Raw genomic sequence first — 16,917 nt, 5'->3', positions numbered from 1 at the left:
ATTTTTAGTTTTTTGAGAAACTCCATACAGCAGCTGCACCAATTTACATTCCCACCAACAGTGTATAAAGGGTCCCCTTTTCTCCACATTTTCGCCAACATTTGGTGTTTGTGTTGTCTGATGATGGTCATTCTGACGGGTGTGAGGTGATCTCTCGTTGTGACTTGATTTGCATTTCCCTGATGATTAGCGGTGTTGAACATTTTTTCACGTGCCTGTTGGCCATCTTCATTTGATGGACTTGTTTCTTGTCTCTAAAAATTTTGCTTTGTTTTAGTGCTAAGATCCCTACATTCAGTAATCATCCAGCTCTTTAAGCCATGGATACTGGTTTTAGAAGACAATGAAAGGTAAATAGTTTTTCTGATATTGAGATTCCTTTGAAATCTATAGACTTAAAGTTCTGATAATGTTTTGGTACAGCTGATGGTTCACAGATTTGATTTTTATATAGGGCAACATTTAAATTTAGAAAATGCTTATTTACAAAGTGAACTTAATACATTTTCTGTTTGTGGAATTGCTAGTCTGATTGATCAGAGCTATTGATTTTGAAGCAAAACTGGACTCTTATTTCCAGCTTACCACAATAAAAAAGTTAAATGAGTTTAGTATTTAATTTCAGAAAAATAAATGTGTTCTCCTGAATTATGTTTTGATAATGTAACACTGCAAAATATGAGACTCACTTGATTTTACCCAGTATCAGTTATTTTTGGGGTACTAAGTTGACTTTCAAATTACTGGGTGGGAATTGCTCTCTCCCAGAGGGCTATCCTTAAACAGTCTGCAAGCTTCGGGATTTTGTGGTGACTGTGAGACTGCTTATCATAATGCAGGCTGCCTGTTTATTTCCAGGATGAGCTAATGGAATTTATTTTTTATATTGAACTTACTAAACCAGATTTAGAACTGAATTTTCATATAAAGAATTTTTTTTTCCTTTGGTTACTTCCTCTCTATTCACTTTTGGTTATCTTTTTACATGACTTTTTTCCCTTTCAGGCTTTAGGTAGAGAAAACTGTTCTCTGAGGCATTTGAAATGTAACCCAAATCCACAAGGGATGGGTTCACGGGTGTAATTGGATGTAAAAAAAAGGTGCTAATTTGATACTTAGTTAGATGACACACTTCTGAAACTTAATTACATTGGAATAAAGGTTAGGAAGGAAAGTCAATAAAATTATGCTATTGATATTAAAAGCTACAGGTCACCTCCAGGGATTTACAGCCTTTAAAGTGATCTAAATGTGTTTTAGGGCTACATATAGATTCTGGGATGGATAGTAATTTAATCATAGTGTTTCCTTTCTAAGTGTATGTTTCTCTTATTTAAAGCAGCCAGCGACATTACCCCTGGTTGGAGAGTGATGCTGTGGTGGCCTCAAGCATTGTGCAGGTGTTCACTGACTGCATTGACTCATTGCACGGGTGTTTTAAAGGTAGGAAGACATTGTATTATGCCTCTGGTTAGTTTTCACTTTTTCCTTAAGTCATTCAGTTAATCTTTTGCCTCTGCTTTCCTACTTTATTTATTTGGTAGGCTATCATCTTTGAACAAGGAGAGGTCCCCCCTACAATTATTTAGTTTTGGTAAGGTAATGCTGAGTGTCATCAGTTATGGAAAAAAGGCCTTTCTGTTTTGAAATTGTGTTTCCCCCATGTGAAAAAAATGTAAGTGTTAGTCACTCAGTCTGACTCTGTGACCCCCATGGACTGTAGCCTGCCAGGCTCCTCTGTCCATTGAATTCTCCAGGCAAGAAAACCAGAGTGGGTTGCTCTTTCCTTCTCTAGGGAATCTTCCTGACCCAGGGATCAAACACGGGTCTCCCGCACTGCAGGCAGATTCTTTACCATCTGAGCCACCAGGGAAGCGGAGGAATTTCTAAGTATAAAGACAGGTCAACTTACAAAGTATCAGCAGATACATGCTTGACTTAATCTTATAATTTATAGGCAATACATTAGAATATGTAATGAATCCATACACCTTTTCCAAAGGAATAACCAAGACAGAAGTAACGGTAAAGTTATAAATGACAGTCATCAATCAGATGAGATAATTTAGATGAAGCTTGTCTTTCCTAAAGAGATGGGGATTAGGCAAGTGGTCAGGAAGGAAGTACAGTGTGCTTTTAACTTTTAACTCTATGAAAAATAATGTTCAGTTTCATGCTGCTGAGCATAGTTCTGTTTTTGCCATATAAATCCTCTACTTCAAATTACTATTCAAATGCTTTATTAAAACTCTGCTTGGCTTCTGGCCTTTTTTTGAAATCTGTTACTTTTGTTACCACCTCCTGACTGCTGTCCTCTGAAGCTTCTACCTCTTTCCCGCTGTCACCTGACACCTTGGTTGCCTTCCCACTATCCCTGGAAATTGCCGTATCCTTCCCCTGGTTCTTCTAGCCCTGTTTGCTCTGTGGCCTCAGAAGGCTGCCGGTGCTGTGAATCATGCCATTTTTCCTGTACTCTGTTACTGATGCAGTGGGATATCAAAGCAAACACCCTGCCTTCCTTTGAGAAAGACCATTTCCCTTCACTTTGGAATCAGTATCCTCACCCAGTTGCTCTTTAAGTTCTTTCCAAGCATAACTAATGTTTGGCATTTCATTTGAGCAGTGCAAGATCATGGTCACAAAGCCCGCATCTGAGTTGATCATGGAGTGCTTTACCGATGTGGCACCGGAGATGTGGGTCAGGGCTGCTGCCAGGGCTTCCGTTTCTCCCTTCTCCTCAGTCAGCTTCTTGGTTGACTGCTTGAAGTGATCAAGTGCAGTGGGAGACACAGAGTCCATGAGCCTGATGGCATCTTTGCTGGAAGCTTTTATTATCTGTTGCAGAAGGAACACCTGTTCGCTTAAATTTAATTCCTGCTTTTTGTTCCACTTGGGCTAACTGGTATTCTTCCTTGTGCTGATAAAAGCAGATGCAAAACCCCATCCTTCCAGCTCTGCCTGTTCACCTGGAACGGTGAATGTAGGGCTGTATGTCCTTCGGTGGAGAACTTTGAACCAGCAGATCAGCCTCGGGGCTGTCTGACCCACACGCAGCAGCACTGGTTGCAACCAGAACTCTACAGTCACCATTTCTGAAGCCTTTTCGGGTGGTTTCCCTTTGCTTCTGTGGAATGTCTCCAGGTAAAGACTGGGCATCCTGCCTTACGGCCACATTCTGTTTCAACTCCTGGGTTTCTTTCTTCATTTCACAGTATATGCTGCTGCTAAGTCGCTTCAGTCGTGTCTGACTCTCTGCGACCCCATAGACGGCAGCCCACCAGGCTGGGATTCTCCAGGCAAGAACACTGGAGTGGGTTGCCATTGCCTTCTCCAATGCATGAAAGTGAAAAGTCAAAGTGAAGTCGCTCAGTCGTGTCCGACTCTTAGCGACCCCATGGACTGCAGCCTACCGGGCTCCTCCGTCCATGGGATTTTCCAGGCAAGAGTACTGAGTGGGGTGCCATTGCCTTCTCCTACAACATATGCTAGTTCTCTCTTGATAACCACTGTACACTCAGATCACGTCCCAGTAACTGCTGCCCTGTGAGTCCAGTGGCACTTGATAGCCAGATACTATACCGTTACTGCCGTTTTCTGTGTCTTTTTACCCATCAGGTCCACTTGTTCCTATGTAGATTTCATGTATTTCTTAGCAACATTATACACCCACCAAGGGCAAGTTGCAGAAAAAAGCAACGTTGGGGATTGTCTTCTGAATCTTTCTTATTGCTACACATAAAATCTCTTATACTTGATCAGCAAAGCCCATGTCCAGCATCTGGTCAACTTCATCCAGAACAACATGCTTAAGTTTGGTGGGGTCTAGCTTGCCATTCTGCAGGTGGTCTTTGGTATGACCTAGCGTCCCAACCAGGATATTGATCCCATTCCATATGCATTCAGTTTGTCCTCCATAGGGAGTTCCACCATAAAAACAAGCCACTGCCAGCTTTTTTGTGATGTCACTGAAGTCTCTGCATACTTGACTTGCCAACTCCCTTGTGGGTGCAAGAACCAGTACTGGAGGGGTACAGCCTCCCTTCCTATCTTGCAGTTCTCCCTGAAGTTTCTTAACCAAAGGCATAGCAAGGGAGAATGTCTTCCCAGTTCCTGTCCACGCCTGTGCCATCAACTCCTTCCCACTATGGACAGGGTGAAACATCTTTGCTTATATAGGAAACAGGAAGGTTACCACACGGGCTTTGAGAAGTTTAATTCAGATTTCTTCAGATATGGGAAAATTAGAGAAAGCTCCTCCTTTGCTCCACAGTCATTTCCTGCTCTAACTCACTGTTATTTTCTTCACTGGCAGCTTTCTTGGAGTCAGAGTCAGGTCCAGAATCAGGGAATCCATTCTTCAGGTTGGGGCTTTTCTCTCTAGTTTTTCCATTTATTTCTTTCTCTTTCCTCATCTTTTTGGGCTTCAGTTCAGTTCAGTTTAGTCGCTCAGTTGTGTCTGACTGTTTGTGACCCCATGAATCACAGCATGCCAGGCCTCCCTGTCCATCACCAACTCCCGAAGTTCACCCAGACTCACGTCCATCGAGTCAGTGATGCCATCCAGCCATCTCATCCTCTGTCGTCCCCTTCTCTTCCTGCCCCCAATCCCTCCCAGCATCAGAGTCTTTTCCAATGAGTCAACTCTTCACATGAGGTGGCCAAAGTACTGGAGTTTCAGCTTTAGCATCATTCCTTCCAAAGAAATCCCAGGGCTAATCTCCTTTAGAATGGACTGGTTGGATCTCCTTGCAGTCCAAGGGACTCTCAAGAGTCTTCTCCAACACCACAGTTCAAAAGCATCAATTCTTCGGCGCTCAGCTTTCTTCACAGTCCAACTCTCACATCCATACATGACCACAGGAAAAACCATAGCCTTGACTAGATGAACCTTTGTTGGCAAAGTCATGTCTCTGCTTTTGAATATGCTATCTAGGTTGGTCATAACTTTCCTTCCAAGGAGTAAGCGTCTTTTAATTTCATGGCTGCAGTCACCATCTGCAGTGATTTTGGAGCCCAGAAAAATAAAGTCTGACACTGTTTCCACTGTTTCCCCATCTATTTCCCATGAAGTGATGGGACCGGATGCCATGATCTTCGTTTTCTGAATGTTGAGCTTTAAGCCAACTTTTTCACTCTCCTCTTTTACCTTCATCAAGAGGCTTTTGAGTTCCTCTTCACTTTCTGCCATAAGGATGGTGTCATCTGCATATCTGAGGTTATTGATATTTCTCCCGGCAGTCTTGATTCCAGCTTGTGTTTCTTCCAGTCCAGCGTTTCTCTTAATGTACTCTGCATAGAAGTTAAATAAGCAGGGTGACAATATATAGCCTTGACGTACTCCTTTTTTGGGCTTAGGTGCACCCAATTGTTCCTCAGAAGACTCCTCATTTTTTATAACTTTTTTGGTTTTAGGAGAAACAACTGTCTTTTCACAGGGCTCCTTTAGTTTTTTTTTGACCTTTTCGTTTTAGGAGAAATAATGTCATCTTGAGATGGCTCCTCTTTCTTTTTTGCCTTTTTGGATTTAGGATCACTTTTTGGATTTGAGAATTCACATCAACCTCAGAAGGCCCTGCTTTCTTGACCTTTTTGGCTTTGTTTCCAGTTGGCTGTGCGTCATTCCTTGACTTGGGCTTTCTCACACTGTGGTGTTCTTCAGTTGTTAGGTTGTGTCCGCCCCTAACAGCCCCGTGGCCTGCAGCACGCTAGGCTTCTCTGTCCTCCACGGTCTCCCAGAGTTTGCTCAAGTTCAGGTCCATTAAGTCAGTGATTTAACCTCTGCTGCCCCCTTCTCCTTTTGCCCTCAGTCTTTCCCAGCATCATGGTCTTTTCCAGTGAGTCAGCTCTTTGCATCAAGTGGCCAAAGTATTGGAACTTCAGCTTCAGCATCAGTCCTTCCAGTGAATATTCAGGGTTGATTTTCTTTAGGATTGAGTGATTTGTTCTCCTTGCTTTTCTTGCTGTACAGACACATGAAATCAACCTCCAGACTCAATTATCACAATCAGCTTTCTCAGCTCCCTGATTCCCATTCTGAGCTATCGTGGAGAAGATCCATTCCCCTCCACCCTTATCTGCCCTTTCAGTGAGGACGTGTAGTCCTTAGAAGATCTTATTTTCTGTTTCCTTGTGAGGCTGAAAACCCCACATAAACAGCCCCAGGGAAACCGAGGCTTTTGTTGTGTAGTCGCTAAGTTGTGTCCGACTCTTTAGGACCCCATGGACTGCAGCATGCCAGACTTCCCTGTCCTTCACACTCTCCTGGAGTTTGCTCAAATTCATGTCCATTGAGTCGGTGATGCTGTCTCACCATTTCATCCTGTGTTGCCTTATCATCAATTTGATGCTCTGTTTTTCTAGTCTTTCTGCTTCTGACCTCTTTTCTTCCACTGAATGTATGTAGCTATGCATTATCAGAGATGTTGTATTTACTCAGTATATCTAAATGTTTTGTATCAGGAGGCTTATGAGGCTATTAGTCCACCCAATCCAGATTCTTGCAGTAGCCTTCTGTTTCCTCTCATTTCTGTTCCCGCTCATTTGCTAGGGTCTGTCCGCTAAATTGATTCTCCTAAAATTCTGTTTCTTATTCAAAAACTTGGAAGTGTAATAATGTTTTAGCTCAGCATTCAAATGTGTCCAACCCAGAGCACTTCGGTATTACGGGATGGGTTTTTTGGAAGCATCCATCCAACCATGTGGCTCTACTCACTGTAGGCCTACACGTCCTTGGGCCTTCCCACCGCCACTTCTTTCTTATGCTGATTCCACTACGTGGGTGAAGCCTCAGGCCCTTTGTGTTTTCTGCATATCTGTTTACGTGGGTACGTTTCTGTCCTGTTTCTAAGTCTTTATAGCACATTGTTGCAGTTCAAATCTGTGGGAAGCAGACGCCATGATGGAGCCAGAATGCTAAGAGGTGCTGGGGGTAATGCCTGTGAAAATAAGAGGGGAAGCAATAGAGGTAGACAAGCAAAGCCTTCACCTCTGGTGCAGGTAGAACACCTGTGAAAGGAGAGCAGGAAGGCAGAGTCTCAATCTGCAGGGGAGATCTGAGGAAGTTTTGGCCAGCCAGATGGGGCGTTGGAGTGCAGTGATTCTGTATTGAGGAGCCCAGCCTTGGTGGAAGCACCAGGTCAGTGCTCAGTTGTTGGCTGAGGGCTCCAAGGGAGGAGGATGGCCTTGGCTCAGGTGCTGAAGTGCTGTAGCCTGATCTGTGGCAAGTTCTGTTTGAAGGGAGATCTGAGTGGTGTACCTCCATGGTTGCCGTGTGTTTATGTGGCACGGAGTCCTGGAGTTAACAAGCCGTCCAGTATTTTGGAGAAGGAAATGGCAACCCACTCCAGTATTCTTGCAAGGAAAAATCCCATGAACAGAGGAGCCTGGCGTGCTATAGTCCATGGGTTGGCAAAGAGTTGGGCCCAGCTGAACATGCATGCACACACACATGCATCCAGTATTTTATATATAATAGCATCAGATGATAGATTATGTATTATAATAGTATGTATATATAATATAGCAATAATACATATGTTAATATATATAGCAGTAATATGTGTTATATGTAAAATTTGTCATCTAATAATACATATATATATATATAGAGAGAGAGAGAGACTGTTTTTTAGTATAGCTTTAGGTTCCCAGCATAACTGAATGGAAAGTACAGAGTTTGCATATGCCCTTTGCTCCCTGCTCTGAGTGCGTAGTCTCCCCTCCAGCTCCCCTACTATCACCATCCTCCATCCAAGTTGTACATTTGTTACCCTTGATGAACCTACACTGACACGTTATCGTCCAAAGTCCATAGGACTCATGCTGGGTGGTGTTCATTCTGTGGGTTTGGATAAACGTATAATGATGTGTATCCACCATTACAGTATCCTACAGAGTATTTTCACTGCCCTGAATATCCTGTCCTCTCCTAGTCACCCCTCCTTCCCCACTAGCCTTGGGAGACCACTGATTTCTTTTACTTTCTCCATAGTTTTGGCTTTTCCAGAATGTCATGTAGTTAGGATCATTCATAGTGTTGCTTTCCAGATGGGCTTCTTTTGCTTAGTAATGTGCACTTAGGTTTCTCCATTTTTTTCATGACTTGATAGCTTTCTTCTTTTTAGTGCTGAGTAATACTCCATTCTCTAGATGTACCTCATCCAGTATTTTTGATTGACCTTTACATATCTTATCTCTCTTTCCCTCACCCCTCCCCAGTTGTGATATAAACTCTAGGCATAGAAACATTCTTCTTTTCATTCCCCTAAGATTAGGATAATGCTGTATTCTCACTGTCCACTTGATAAATATTGGTTCAGTGAGTAACATGAAATCCTAATAGTACTCTTTTTTGTTTTTGTTTTGGAAAGGCAGACTTCTAGCTACTTATTACCATCCAGAATGTATTTGTAGTGTGACAAATATTTGAGCATAAAGCTATTGTCACAGAGGCTATTTATTTAGTTTCTTAGTATAAAGGGGCAAGCACTGTCACAGGTTTGTGTATAGAAAATCAAAAAGTGGCCTAGAAGTAAGAAAGTACTTGGCTAATATTAAGAACTGGTAGCTCAGTTCAGACAAGATTGGGCGCGTTCAGGGTGGTATGGCTGTAGGGTAGCTCACTTCAGAGAGAGGAAACAGAAGAACTGTGCATAACAAGATGAAGAATTATTCAATTATAGCCTTTTAGTGAGATTGTCTGATTCAGCTCTCTGCTTTTATTGATTAGAAAAATGAGGACCTGAAAATCAAAAAGAATTCATCTGAGGTCCCAGAACTTATTTGCATCTGGGCTGAAGCTCGTCTGGTCCTAAGAGATTACCTCCTAGACATCTTCTCCTACATGTCCATCCTTATTTAAACAAAACTATCTTTTTTTTCTGTCCATATTTAAACAAATGCTGCCCTTCACCTCTGTTTTAAAAGATTGTTAAAAACATATGTTACTGTTTCATAAGGACTAGGATTGAGGGCACGGGAATGTTAGTGATAAGTCGACTGGTAACACGTGTTGATGCTCATTGGTCATTTTTCACAAGTCAGTGTTGAGAAACTTCCATCAGTCAGTGTTGAGAAACTGCTCTTGTGTGTAACTCTCTCTTCTTAGACTAAATTCCATTCCTGTGCATAGAACCAGAAAGTCTGAAAAAATTTGTTCTAGGCTAAATGCCCCTTACATTTGCCACTAGCTGTTGAAGACACTAAAGTAATTGATACTTGTGAGGTTAATACTGAGTGATCAGGTTGCAGAAGAGTATGAGATTCATTTTCAAATAACTTGCTAGAATGATGGTTAACAGTCTAGTTTTATTGCAACAAGTGTTGAGATTTAGTTATTTGGAGTATTTCCTCTTGAGGAACATTAGATTTCTCCAAGGTGCCCAATGAATGGATCAATTGCATGAGACTGAATCCATGGCTAAGGACAACAGACCAAAGGGATGCCTAAAGTTGGTGGGCTTGTGCAGGTGTATCTGAGTTAAAAAGTCGTATATTTAGAAGTTTTAGGGAAAAACTGCTCACCTCTGCTATCTCCCACATACCAGCTTCTCCTTCCAGTTACCCAAGTAAGTAAACTACCATTCTTCATTATTACTCTGCCATCAGTTTTTTCTCTGGTAGGTGAAAATCTTTGAAACTGGGTAATTATTGAGAACATTAGGTTTTAGACTTTTAGTTCAAATTTGTGGTTTGTGTTAGTTTTTTGTTTGTTTTAAAGATAAACCCAAAGGTATTCAGCTGTATTTTCTTTTTCAATTTTAGATAAGCTCTTGCCTGGTGATGAAGGAGCCCTTCGGTTACATTTGATGCATTACTGTGAAGCATGTACAGCGCCCAAAATGCCAGAGTTCATTCTGTATGCTTTTCACAGTGCCTACCAGAAACTTCCATGGCGGGACCTGCATCCTGACCAGATGCTCATGGAGGCCTTCTTCAAGGTAAGCCCTTTACTTTCCATGCCACAGCCTGGCGTCTTGGGAGCAGCCTGTTCACTGTGGGTTTTCGGCCCAGTTGCTGTGTGTGCCGGTGTGGACCCTGCTCGCATTCTCAATCACGTGGATGGTGCTTATGTCAAGCAGCATCCTATGGACATCATTTTACTGTGTTAGTAAGACAGCATTTACAGGACCATTTTTAAAGCTCCCAGAAAGATTTTGTCTGTAATATAGCAGTCATCCCCTTGATGTTCGTGATATTGTCATGGCAGTACATAGTGTAGTGACTTCATCACACTCAGTCGTGGTGTTTCTGTGTATGCACGTATGCATGTTTTTCTATGAAAGTATCATTAAAACTTTTTATTGTTAAATTTCTATTGAAGTAAAATGTAAATCGATACTTAAGCATTAGTTTCTTTAAGTAGTTATGTAAGGGATAATTAGCTTATAGGTGACAAAAGTGTTACTGTAGCAGCCAGTAATGGATCATAGGCATGTGAAGACCTGGAATGGCCTGGAAAAAGTCCCAGTAAGAGTGTGCGAGTTTTTGGAGTAGAAGCAGTAGGTACAGAAAACAGGCACAGCAGTGTCACATACTAGTGGGGCGTTTTTGTTGCTGTTCTTAAGTTTCTGTTTTAAAAAAGTCTTTAATCTGTCTTAGCTTTTTATGATCACTTTAGTTTATTTGTTCATAGTCACCAGTTCATTTGTGTTCATTGTTAACCTAATATCACATTTATTATTGAGACACTTTAAGTGCTTTAATTATTGCAGACCCATAATTATTTATGACACTGAGTAAAATCTAATGCAGTCTTTTAGTGTGCCAATGGTGTTCTTGTCAGCCACACCTCTGTAGCTGAGCTCTAAGGAAAGCTGAGGACAGTTGTCTTAGTAAAATACAAGGTTAAAAATGATTTTATAGCTAGGTTTAGTATATGAGACAGGCATTACGTAAATATTCATCATTATTATGAATACAGAATTGAACCTTTGTTTAAAGAGCTGTAAGAGAATGTTTAAGAGGGCAGCATTAGCTATATGACAGATTAAATAGAATGGTCCATAAAGGGTTGCTGTAGACTTTGTATCTCTAGTGGCTTTAGTCTAAGTATAGATGACTGCCCTGCCCAGAAGCTGGGAAGCTTTTAGTTCCATGAGTCTGGTGGCGTAGTAAAGTATGGTTTTGAGGGGGTTGAGGGTCAAGATAGAGAATAGATTATAAAGGAGGATGAAAAAGGGAGAAAGAGTAAATAGCGTGATATAATTATGGTAATAACTGGAAGACATGAATCATCATCAGATTCCATTGATTGTGATTTTACAAATGGAGTTGAGCTTTTTAATCTTCTTTTAAAAAAAGGAAAAATTTATAGCTAGACATATTTTATTTTAAACAGGCTTGAAATTGACTTGTAAGAGATAACTTTGATATTGATTATATAGTAATACTTCATAATACATTTGCCCCGTCATCCCTAATATAGTTTAAATAGGACTTAATTAAACATTATGCAGTCATCAAAAATTATGAAGACTAATGATACAGAGATGTACTTATAATGTAACATTATCCTAAAAAGGCCATATGAAAATTACATGTGCTAATATAATAGTCTCGAGGTATGGCCCCAGGACCAGCAACGTCAGTACCACCTGGGAACTTGTTAACTCCAGATACAGGACATTAGGAATTCTGTGGATGCACCCACCCCTCCCCACCCCCGACAGGTCCTCTGGGTGGTCCTGGTGCGTGCTCAGCTTTGGGCAGCAGTGACTAGTAAATCTGTCACCTTGGTCTTGCCTGCACATCTGAGGACTGCGGTAGGCTCCCTTGAGCACCGGTGACTAACTGTGGCAGAGGTTTGTCACCCTGCCTGGAGCTAGGAAAGATCATTCCTCTCCTGTTAAGACTTAGTGGAATAAATAATGAACTCCAAATAAGCTGAAAGATGTTCCACGCATCGAACATGGGAGGAAAAATAAATATTAAGTCTAAATCTCTGGAGTAGGGGATGGAGTTATAAATAATTTTTATAATCTGGGAGAAAGTGTAATTTAAAAGATATAATTTAGTAAACATTGATGTATATACATTTTCAAGATACATAGATAGCTAAAAGCGTTGTTTCCTTTTAGGTGGAGCGAGGAAGCCCCAAGAGCTGCTTCTTGTTTTTGGGGTCTGTTCTCTGTGAAGTCAACTGGGTCAGCGTGCTCTCTGATGCCTGGAGTCCCAGTCCCCGCCCAGAGACCCGGGGCATGGTTGTCTGCCTCCTTTTCATGATGATTTTATTGGGAAAGGAAGATCAATTGGTGGACCAAACAGTAAGTTTTTAGAGAGCCTGTGATCAAGTCTTGGCGAGTTCCTTAGATCCTCACTCTGTATGAAGCTGCTGCTTTTCCGTTTGCCCAGTGCCTCTTTCGGTTTGAATAGATGCATGGCCTGTGGGATGCGCCTTCAACTAGCTGCCTGGTTTTCACAGACACTTCATAGTCTAAGGGAACCATACCAAGTTATAGTATTAAAATCAGTTTCATTTTACATCTCATTAATTGCTGTTCTACCACAGGATCATAGAGTTTCTTTGAAAACTGGATTCTGAATACTTTCAAATCTTAACATTAATGTGTTTTGCCAAGACTTCAGTTACTACTTTCATGAGTACTTCTGCCTTGAGCAATCTGATGTCTTAACTCTTCTATGCTCATAATACACAATGTTAGTGGTCACTCCATAGACTCAGTAAAGACATATTTCTGGCAAAATGGGAGTGCTGGAACTAAAGGAATGTGTGTTTTCATTTTTAGGATTCTCCTCTACTTACTCTGCTTGGACAGACAAGCTCACTGTCGTGGCATCTTGTGGATATTGTGTCATATCAGAGTGTGCTGGGTTATTTCAGCAGCCATTACCAGCCGTCTGTCATCCTGGCAAAGGAATCTTCTGCTGAATTAATTGTGAAGCTCTTGAAAGTGTCTGCAGGCCTTTCTGTTCCTACTGACAGCCAGAAACATCTTGTAAGTTAAGTGCGTGCTGTGGAAGGCAGAGTGTTCTTCAGGGCTGGTCGTGTTAGTGCCGCTGACTGTCTTGAACCCTGCAATGGCTCAGTAGAAAAAGCTGAGGGATGTATATATCATTTGGGCTTCTTGGGTCTTTTAGTTTCATTTATTTCTTCTAGTAAGCCTTTACCTGCTAGCAGTGCCACATGCTAAAAAGAGGTGAAAAGGATTAAGGGACAGCATTGGCCATTGGTTTGCTGATCTGAGTGTCATTGTCAACAGAATGGCAGCAAATAATGAACATAAGTTTAAGGTCTGCAAACTCATATCCCCAATTCACTGTCATTCTTTGGCTTTCTCACCTGAACTGAAAATAATACCTTACCTTTAATGTATTCTGAAGATTAAGCAATGAACATAAAATTATTGGAAAAGTTCCTGGCAAGTACTTAGTGTATGGTTAATGTTATTAACTGGAGAAGGCAATGGCACCCCACTCCAGTACTTTTGCCTGGAAAATCCCATGGACGGAGGAGCCTGGTAGGCTGCAGTCCATGGGGTCGCTAAGAGTCGGGTACGACTGGGCGACTTTACTTTCACTTTTTCGTTTCATGCATTGAAGAAGGAAATGGCAGCCCACTCCAGTGTTCTTGCCTGGAGAATCCCAGGGACAGAGGAGCCTGGTGGGCTGCCGTCTGTGGGGTCGTACGGAGTCGGACACGACTGAAGCGACTTAGCAGCAGCAGCAATGTTATTAACGCAGTAAAAACTGTTCCTGAGCTTTGGGAGAATGTGGGTTCTAGTCTGAGTGTTATGAAAGACTTCTGTTCCCCGGCACAGGGCCCTTAGACATGCCTTTCCTCACGTGGCTCCCTGCTCTGTCCTCTCCACTCCCTGTTGAGGCAGTCAGTGCAGTGCTGTGCTCCCAGGGAATATTCAGTTAACACTGTTGGCATGAACTTATTTGAATGATCGTTTTTTTATTGTCAGGATGCAGTTCCAAAATGCCAAGCCTTCACTCATCAGATGGTTCAGTTCCTCAGCTCCCTGGAACAAAATGGAAAAATCACCTTAGCAGTCCTTGAACAGGAAATGTCTAAGCTCTTGGATGATATCATCGTTTTTAACCCACCTGGTAAGTGACTTTGAAGAAGTCATGTATTCACTCAGTAAATGATTTCCTGCTGTGTGTAAGACATTTTGAGATCAGGATGATGGTCAGGACACTATCATTCTGTTTGCAGAGAAGCTGACGCTGGACACTTGTCATCTCAGCATGGGGGGGCCTGAATTATAAGGACCTGAGGGAGGGGAGACACTGTCAGGTGCTGCTGGGACGTTAAGTGGGCCGAGGGCCGAGCTAGACAAGTCACCGTGATGATTAAGAGATAACCGGAGACTGTGCAGTGAGCAGCCTTCCTGGATGTTTAGCTCTGAACTTGGAGGGCACTTCAGAATCACCTGTAGGCTTGTAAGGAAACTTTATATGAGAACTTATACTCCCAGCAGTTTGGTAAACTGGACATCCTGACTGCCTCTCCTGCTAAAAACAGCTTGGAATGCTGGATAAATAAAATGTTTTTAAGAAACCAAAAATTAAATGTATTGACAAGTTGGCAGAAAATCTCAGAAGTCAGAAAGTAAGTGAAAAGAGGAGCCCATGAAAATAGATGGAGTGTTGAGGCTGCCTTTTAGCATGCAGGCTTTTACTGACCTTCTTTGGATTAGGGGAGGCTATAAAGCCCAGGCCCTGCCTAGACTGGGAGCCTTGAAAGGAGCTCCCACGTAGAACCACACAGGACAGTATCCTCAGGGTAAGGATGAATTAGAAATGAACCTGCTCTGAGAAAGGAAGACGGCAATCCTCAGGTTCGTTAAACCCAGCAAATCCCAAGCAAGGTAAATAGAACACCTGTACATACTGTAATGAGACTCCAGAAGCACTGGTGAAAAAAGAAAAACATTACACGGACAGCTGGCTTCCCAGTGGCGTCAGTGGAGATGCCGGACGGCGCAGCCGCACCTTCAGTGTGCTGTGAGGAGACGACCGGTACCTGGGGTGTAAAGCAAGAGCAGCCGCGTTCAAGGAGAAGGACGCAATGAAGGTGTTTCCTTGGAGCCTGAGAGTGTTTGTCCCGGTGGACATCATTAAAGCAAGTATCAACTAGAGCATGCTCTTTAGGGAAAAGTGGAGTGGTCACAAGTGAGAGGCTTGCATTTCAAGAAGGAAAATAAGCAGAGAAAGTAATGAAGTATGGGTAAATATAAACTAAACTGCTGATATAAACCTACAGTTAATCATTTAGGGATTTAAAAAGCAAAAGCTAGAATTAAATTATATGACCACAAATATATATAAGTTAAGAAGGGAGTTGAGTTAAAAGCATTCTAATACTAATAATTCTAATACTGTTTGAGGGGGTCAAGAAATTGGTTAAATGTGTGTCTTGATAGAATATGAATTGTAAAAATTCTAAGCAGTTCACCAAAAGAAAGAAAGAAAGAATGTAATTTCTGAGTCAGTAGAAAGAGATATAAAGGATTGACCAAAATACGTTCAATCCAATGAAGGCAAGAAGCATGTGGAGAATAGTCTTTGGACACAGTGAGGAAAGGAGCTATGCTATGCTACGTCACTTCAGTCGTGTCCGACTCTGTGCGACCCCAGAGATGGCAGCCCACCAGGCTCCTCCGTCCCTGGGATTCTCCAGGCAAGAGCACTGGAGTGGGTTGCCATTTCCTTCTCCAATGCATGAAAGTGAAAAGTGAAACTGAAGTCGCGCAGTCGTGTCCGACTCTTCGCGACCCCATGGACTGCAGCCTACGAGGCTCCTCCGTCCATGGGATTTTCCAGGCAAGAGTACTGGAGTGGGGTGCCATTGCCTTCTCCGGAGGAAAGGAGAGGGTGGGACAAATTGATAAATTGGTAAATATAAATGGACAGATGGTCAAGTTAAAAGACAGAGATTGTCAGATTGCATTAATAATCAACAGCATCTAGTTTTAAGCTATTCATAAGTATATCTACATCATAGGATATAGAAAGATTTCTACAAGGCAATCACGTTAGGCAGATTAAAATAGAAAACTGATGTTGTTGTATCAATATGAGATAGATAGGACTGTAAGGCAGAAAGCATTACAAAGCCAAATGATCTTCAGTGTGTTTTCCCACCCTGAAGTTGCATGAAGAATACATACATACATAAACAAGAAAAAAACATTATTAGAAATCAGAGGGCTTTCCTGGTGGCTCAGTGGTAAAGAATCCACCTGCCAATGTAGGTGACATGGGTTTGATCTCTGATCTGGGAAGATCCCACATGCCACAGAACAACTGTTCCCTTGTGCCAGAACTACTGAGCCTGTGCTCTAAAGCCCAGGAGCCCTGAAGCCCACCTGCCACAAGTGCTGAAGCCCTAGAGCCCGTGCTCCGCAGCAGGAAAAGCCGCCACAATGAGAAGTTTGGGCTTTGAAAGTAGAGAGTAGCCCCTGTTTGCTACAATTAAAGAAAGGCCTGCACAGTAGTAAAGACCCAGCACACCCAAAAATAAATAAATATAAGTAAAATTATTAAAAGAGAAATGAAGAGAGTCACTGGAAATTGATGTGAGGTTCAGTTCACAGGGAAGAAAATGCATAAGGTGAAAATTGACAGAGCTAGGAAGAAAAATGTCAAATTCGCTCATAGAGATTTTGACACGTCTGACAGTAACTGATAGGTCACATAGACAGAGAATCAGTTAGACTGTAGGATGTCTGTATAGCACAGATGGATGTAGTGAGTATGTGGAGAATGATATACCCTGTAAGTGCAGAATGTACACTGTATCAGTCTTACACTGAACAGTTAAGCAACTTGACCCATTACTGGGATTAAAGTATGTCTTCCGTGCATGCTCAGTCACTCAGTCATGTCCAGCTCTTTGCAGCCCCATGGAATGTAGCCCACCAGGCTCTTCTGTTCATGAAATTTTGA

The 16,917-nt window shown here is 42.1% G+C and overlaps 1 protein-coding gene and 1 pseudogene across 4 annotated transcripts in view; one reads left to right on the top strand and one right to left on the bottom strand.

The window, feature by feature from the left end:
• EPG5 (ectopic P-granules 5 autophagy tethering factor) overlaps positions 1-16,917 on the top strand; it is a 132,037-nt gene that overhangs the window by 96,075 nt on the left and 19,045 nt on the right. For 3 of the 4 annotated variants that reach the window (XR_009492740.1, XM_003587790.6, XM_015460139.3), the window contains exons 34-39: positions 278-350; positions 1,340-1,443; positions 9,763-9,938; positions 12,078-12,263; positions 12,747-12,956; positions 13,929-14,073. Coding sequence is in view for 3 of the 4 variants with exons in the window: in XM_003587790.6 (XP_003587838.1) it covers positions 278-350; positions 1,340-1,443; positions 9,763-9,938; positions 12,078-12,263; positions 12,747-12,956; positions 13,929-14,073 (894 nt within the window). In the remaining variant the exon portion in view is untranslated. The remainder of the gene's footprint in view (positions 1-277; positions 351-1,339; positions 1,444-9,762; positions 9,939-12,077; positions 12,264-12,746; positions 12,957-13,928; positions 14,074-16,917) is intronic. The other variant, XM_005224332.5, reaches the window with a different exon arrangement.
• Positions 2,227-5,556, bottom strand: LOC101903660 (nucleolar RNA helicase 2-like; annotated as a pseudogene).

The sequence above is a fragment of the Bos taurus genome, chromosome 24 (genome assembly GCF_002263795.3).
Source record: "Bos taurus isolate L1 Dominette 01449 registration number 42190680 breed Hereford chromosome 24, ARS-UCD2.0, whole genome shotgun sequence".
In the NCBI taxonomy this organism is placed as follows: domain Eukaryota; kingdom Metazoa; phylum Chordata; class Mammalia; order Artiodactyla; family Bovidae; genus Bos; species Bos taurus.
This window is presented reverse-complemented; position numbering and strand designations above follow the sequence as displayed.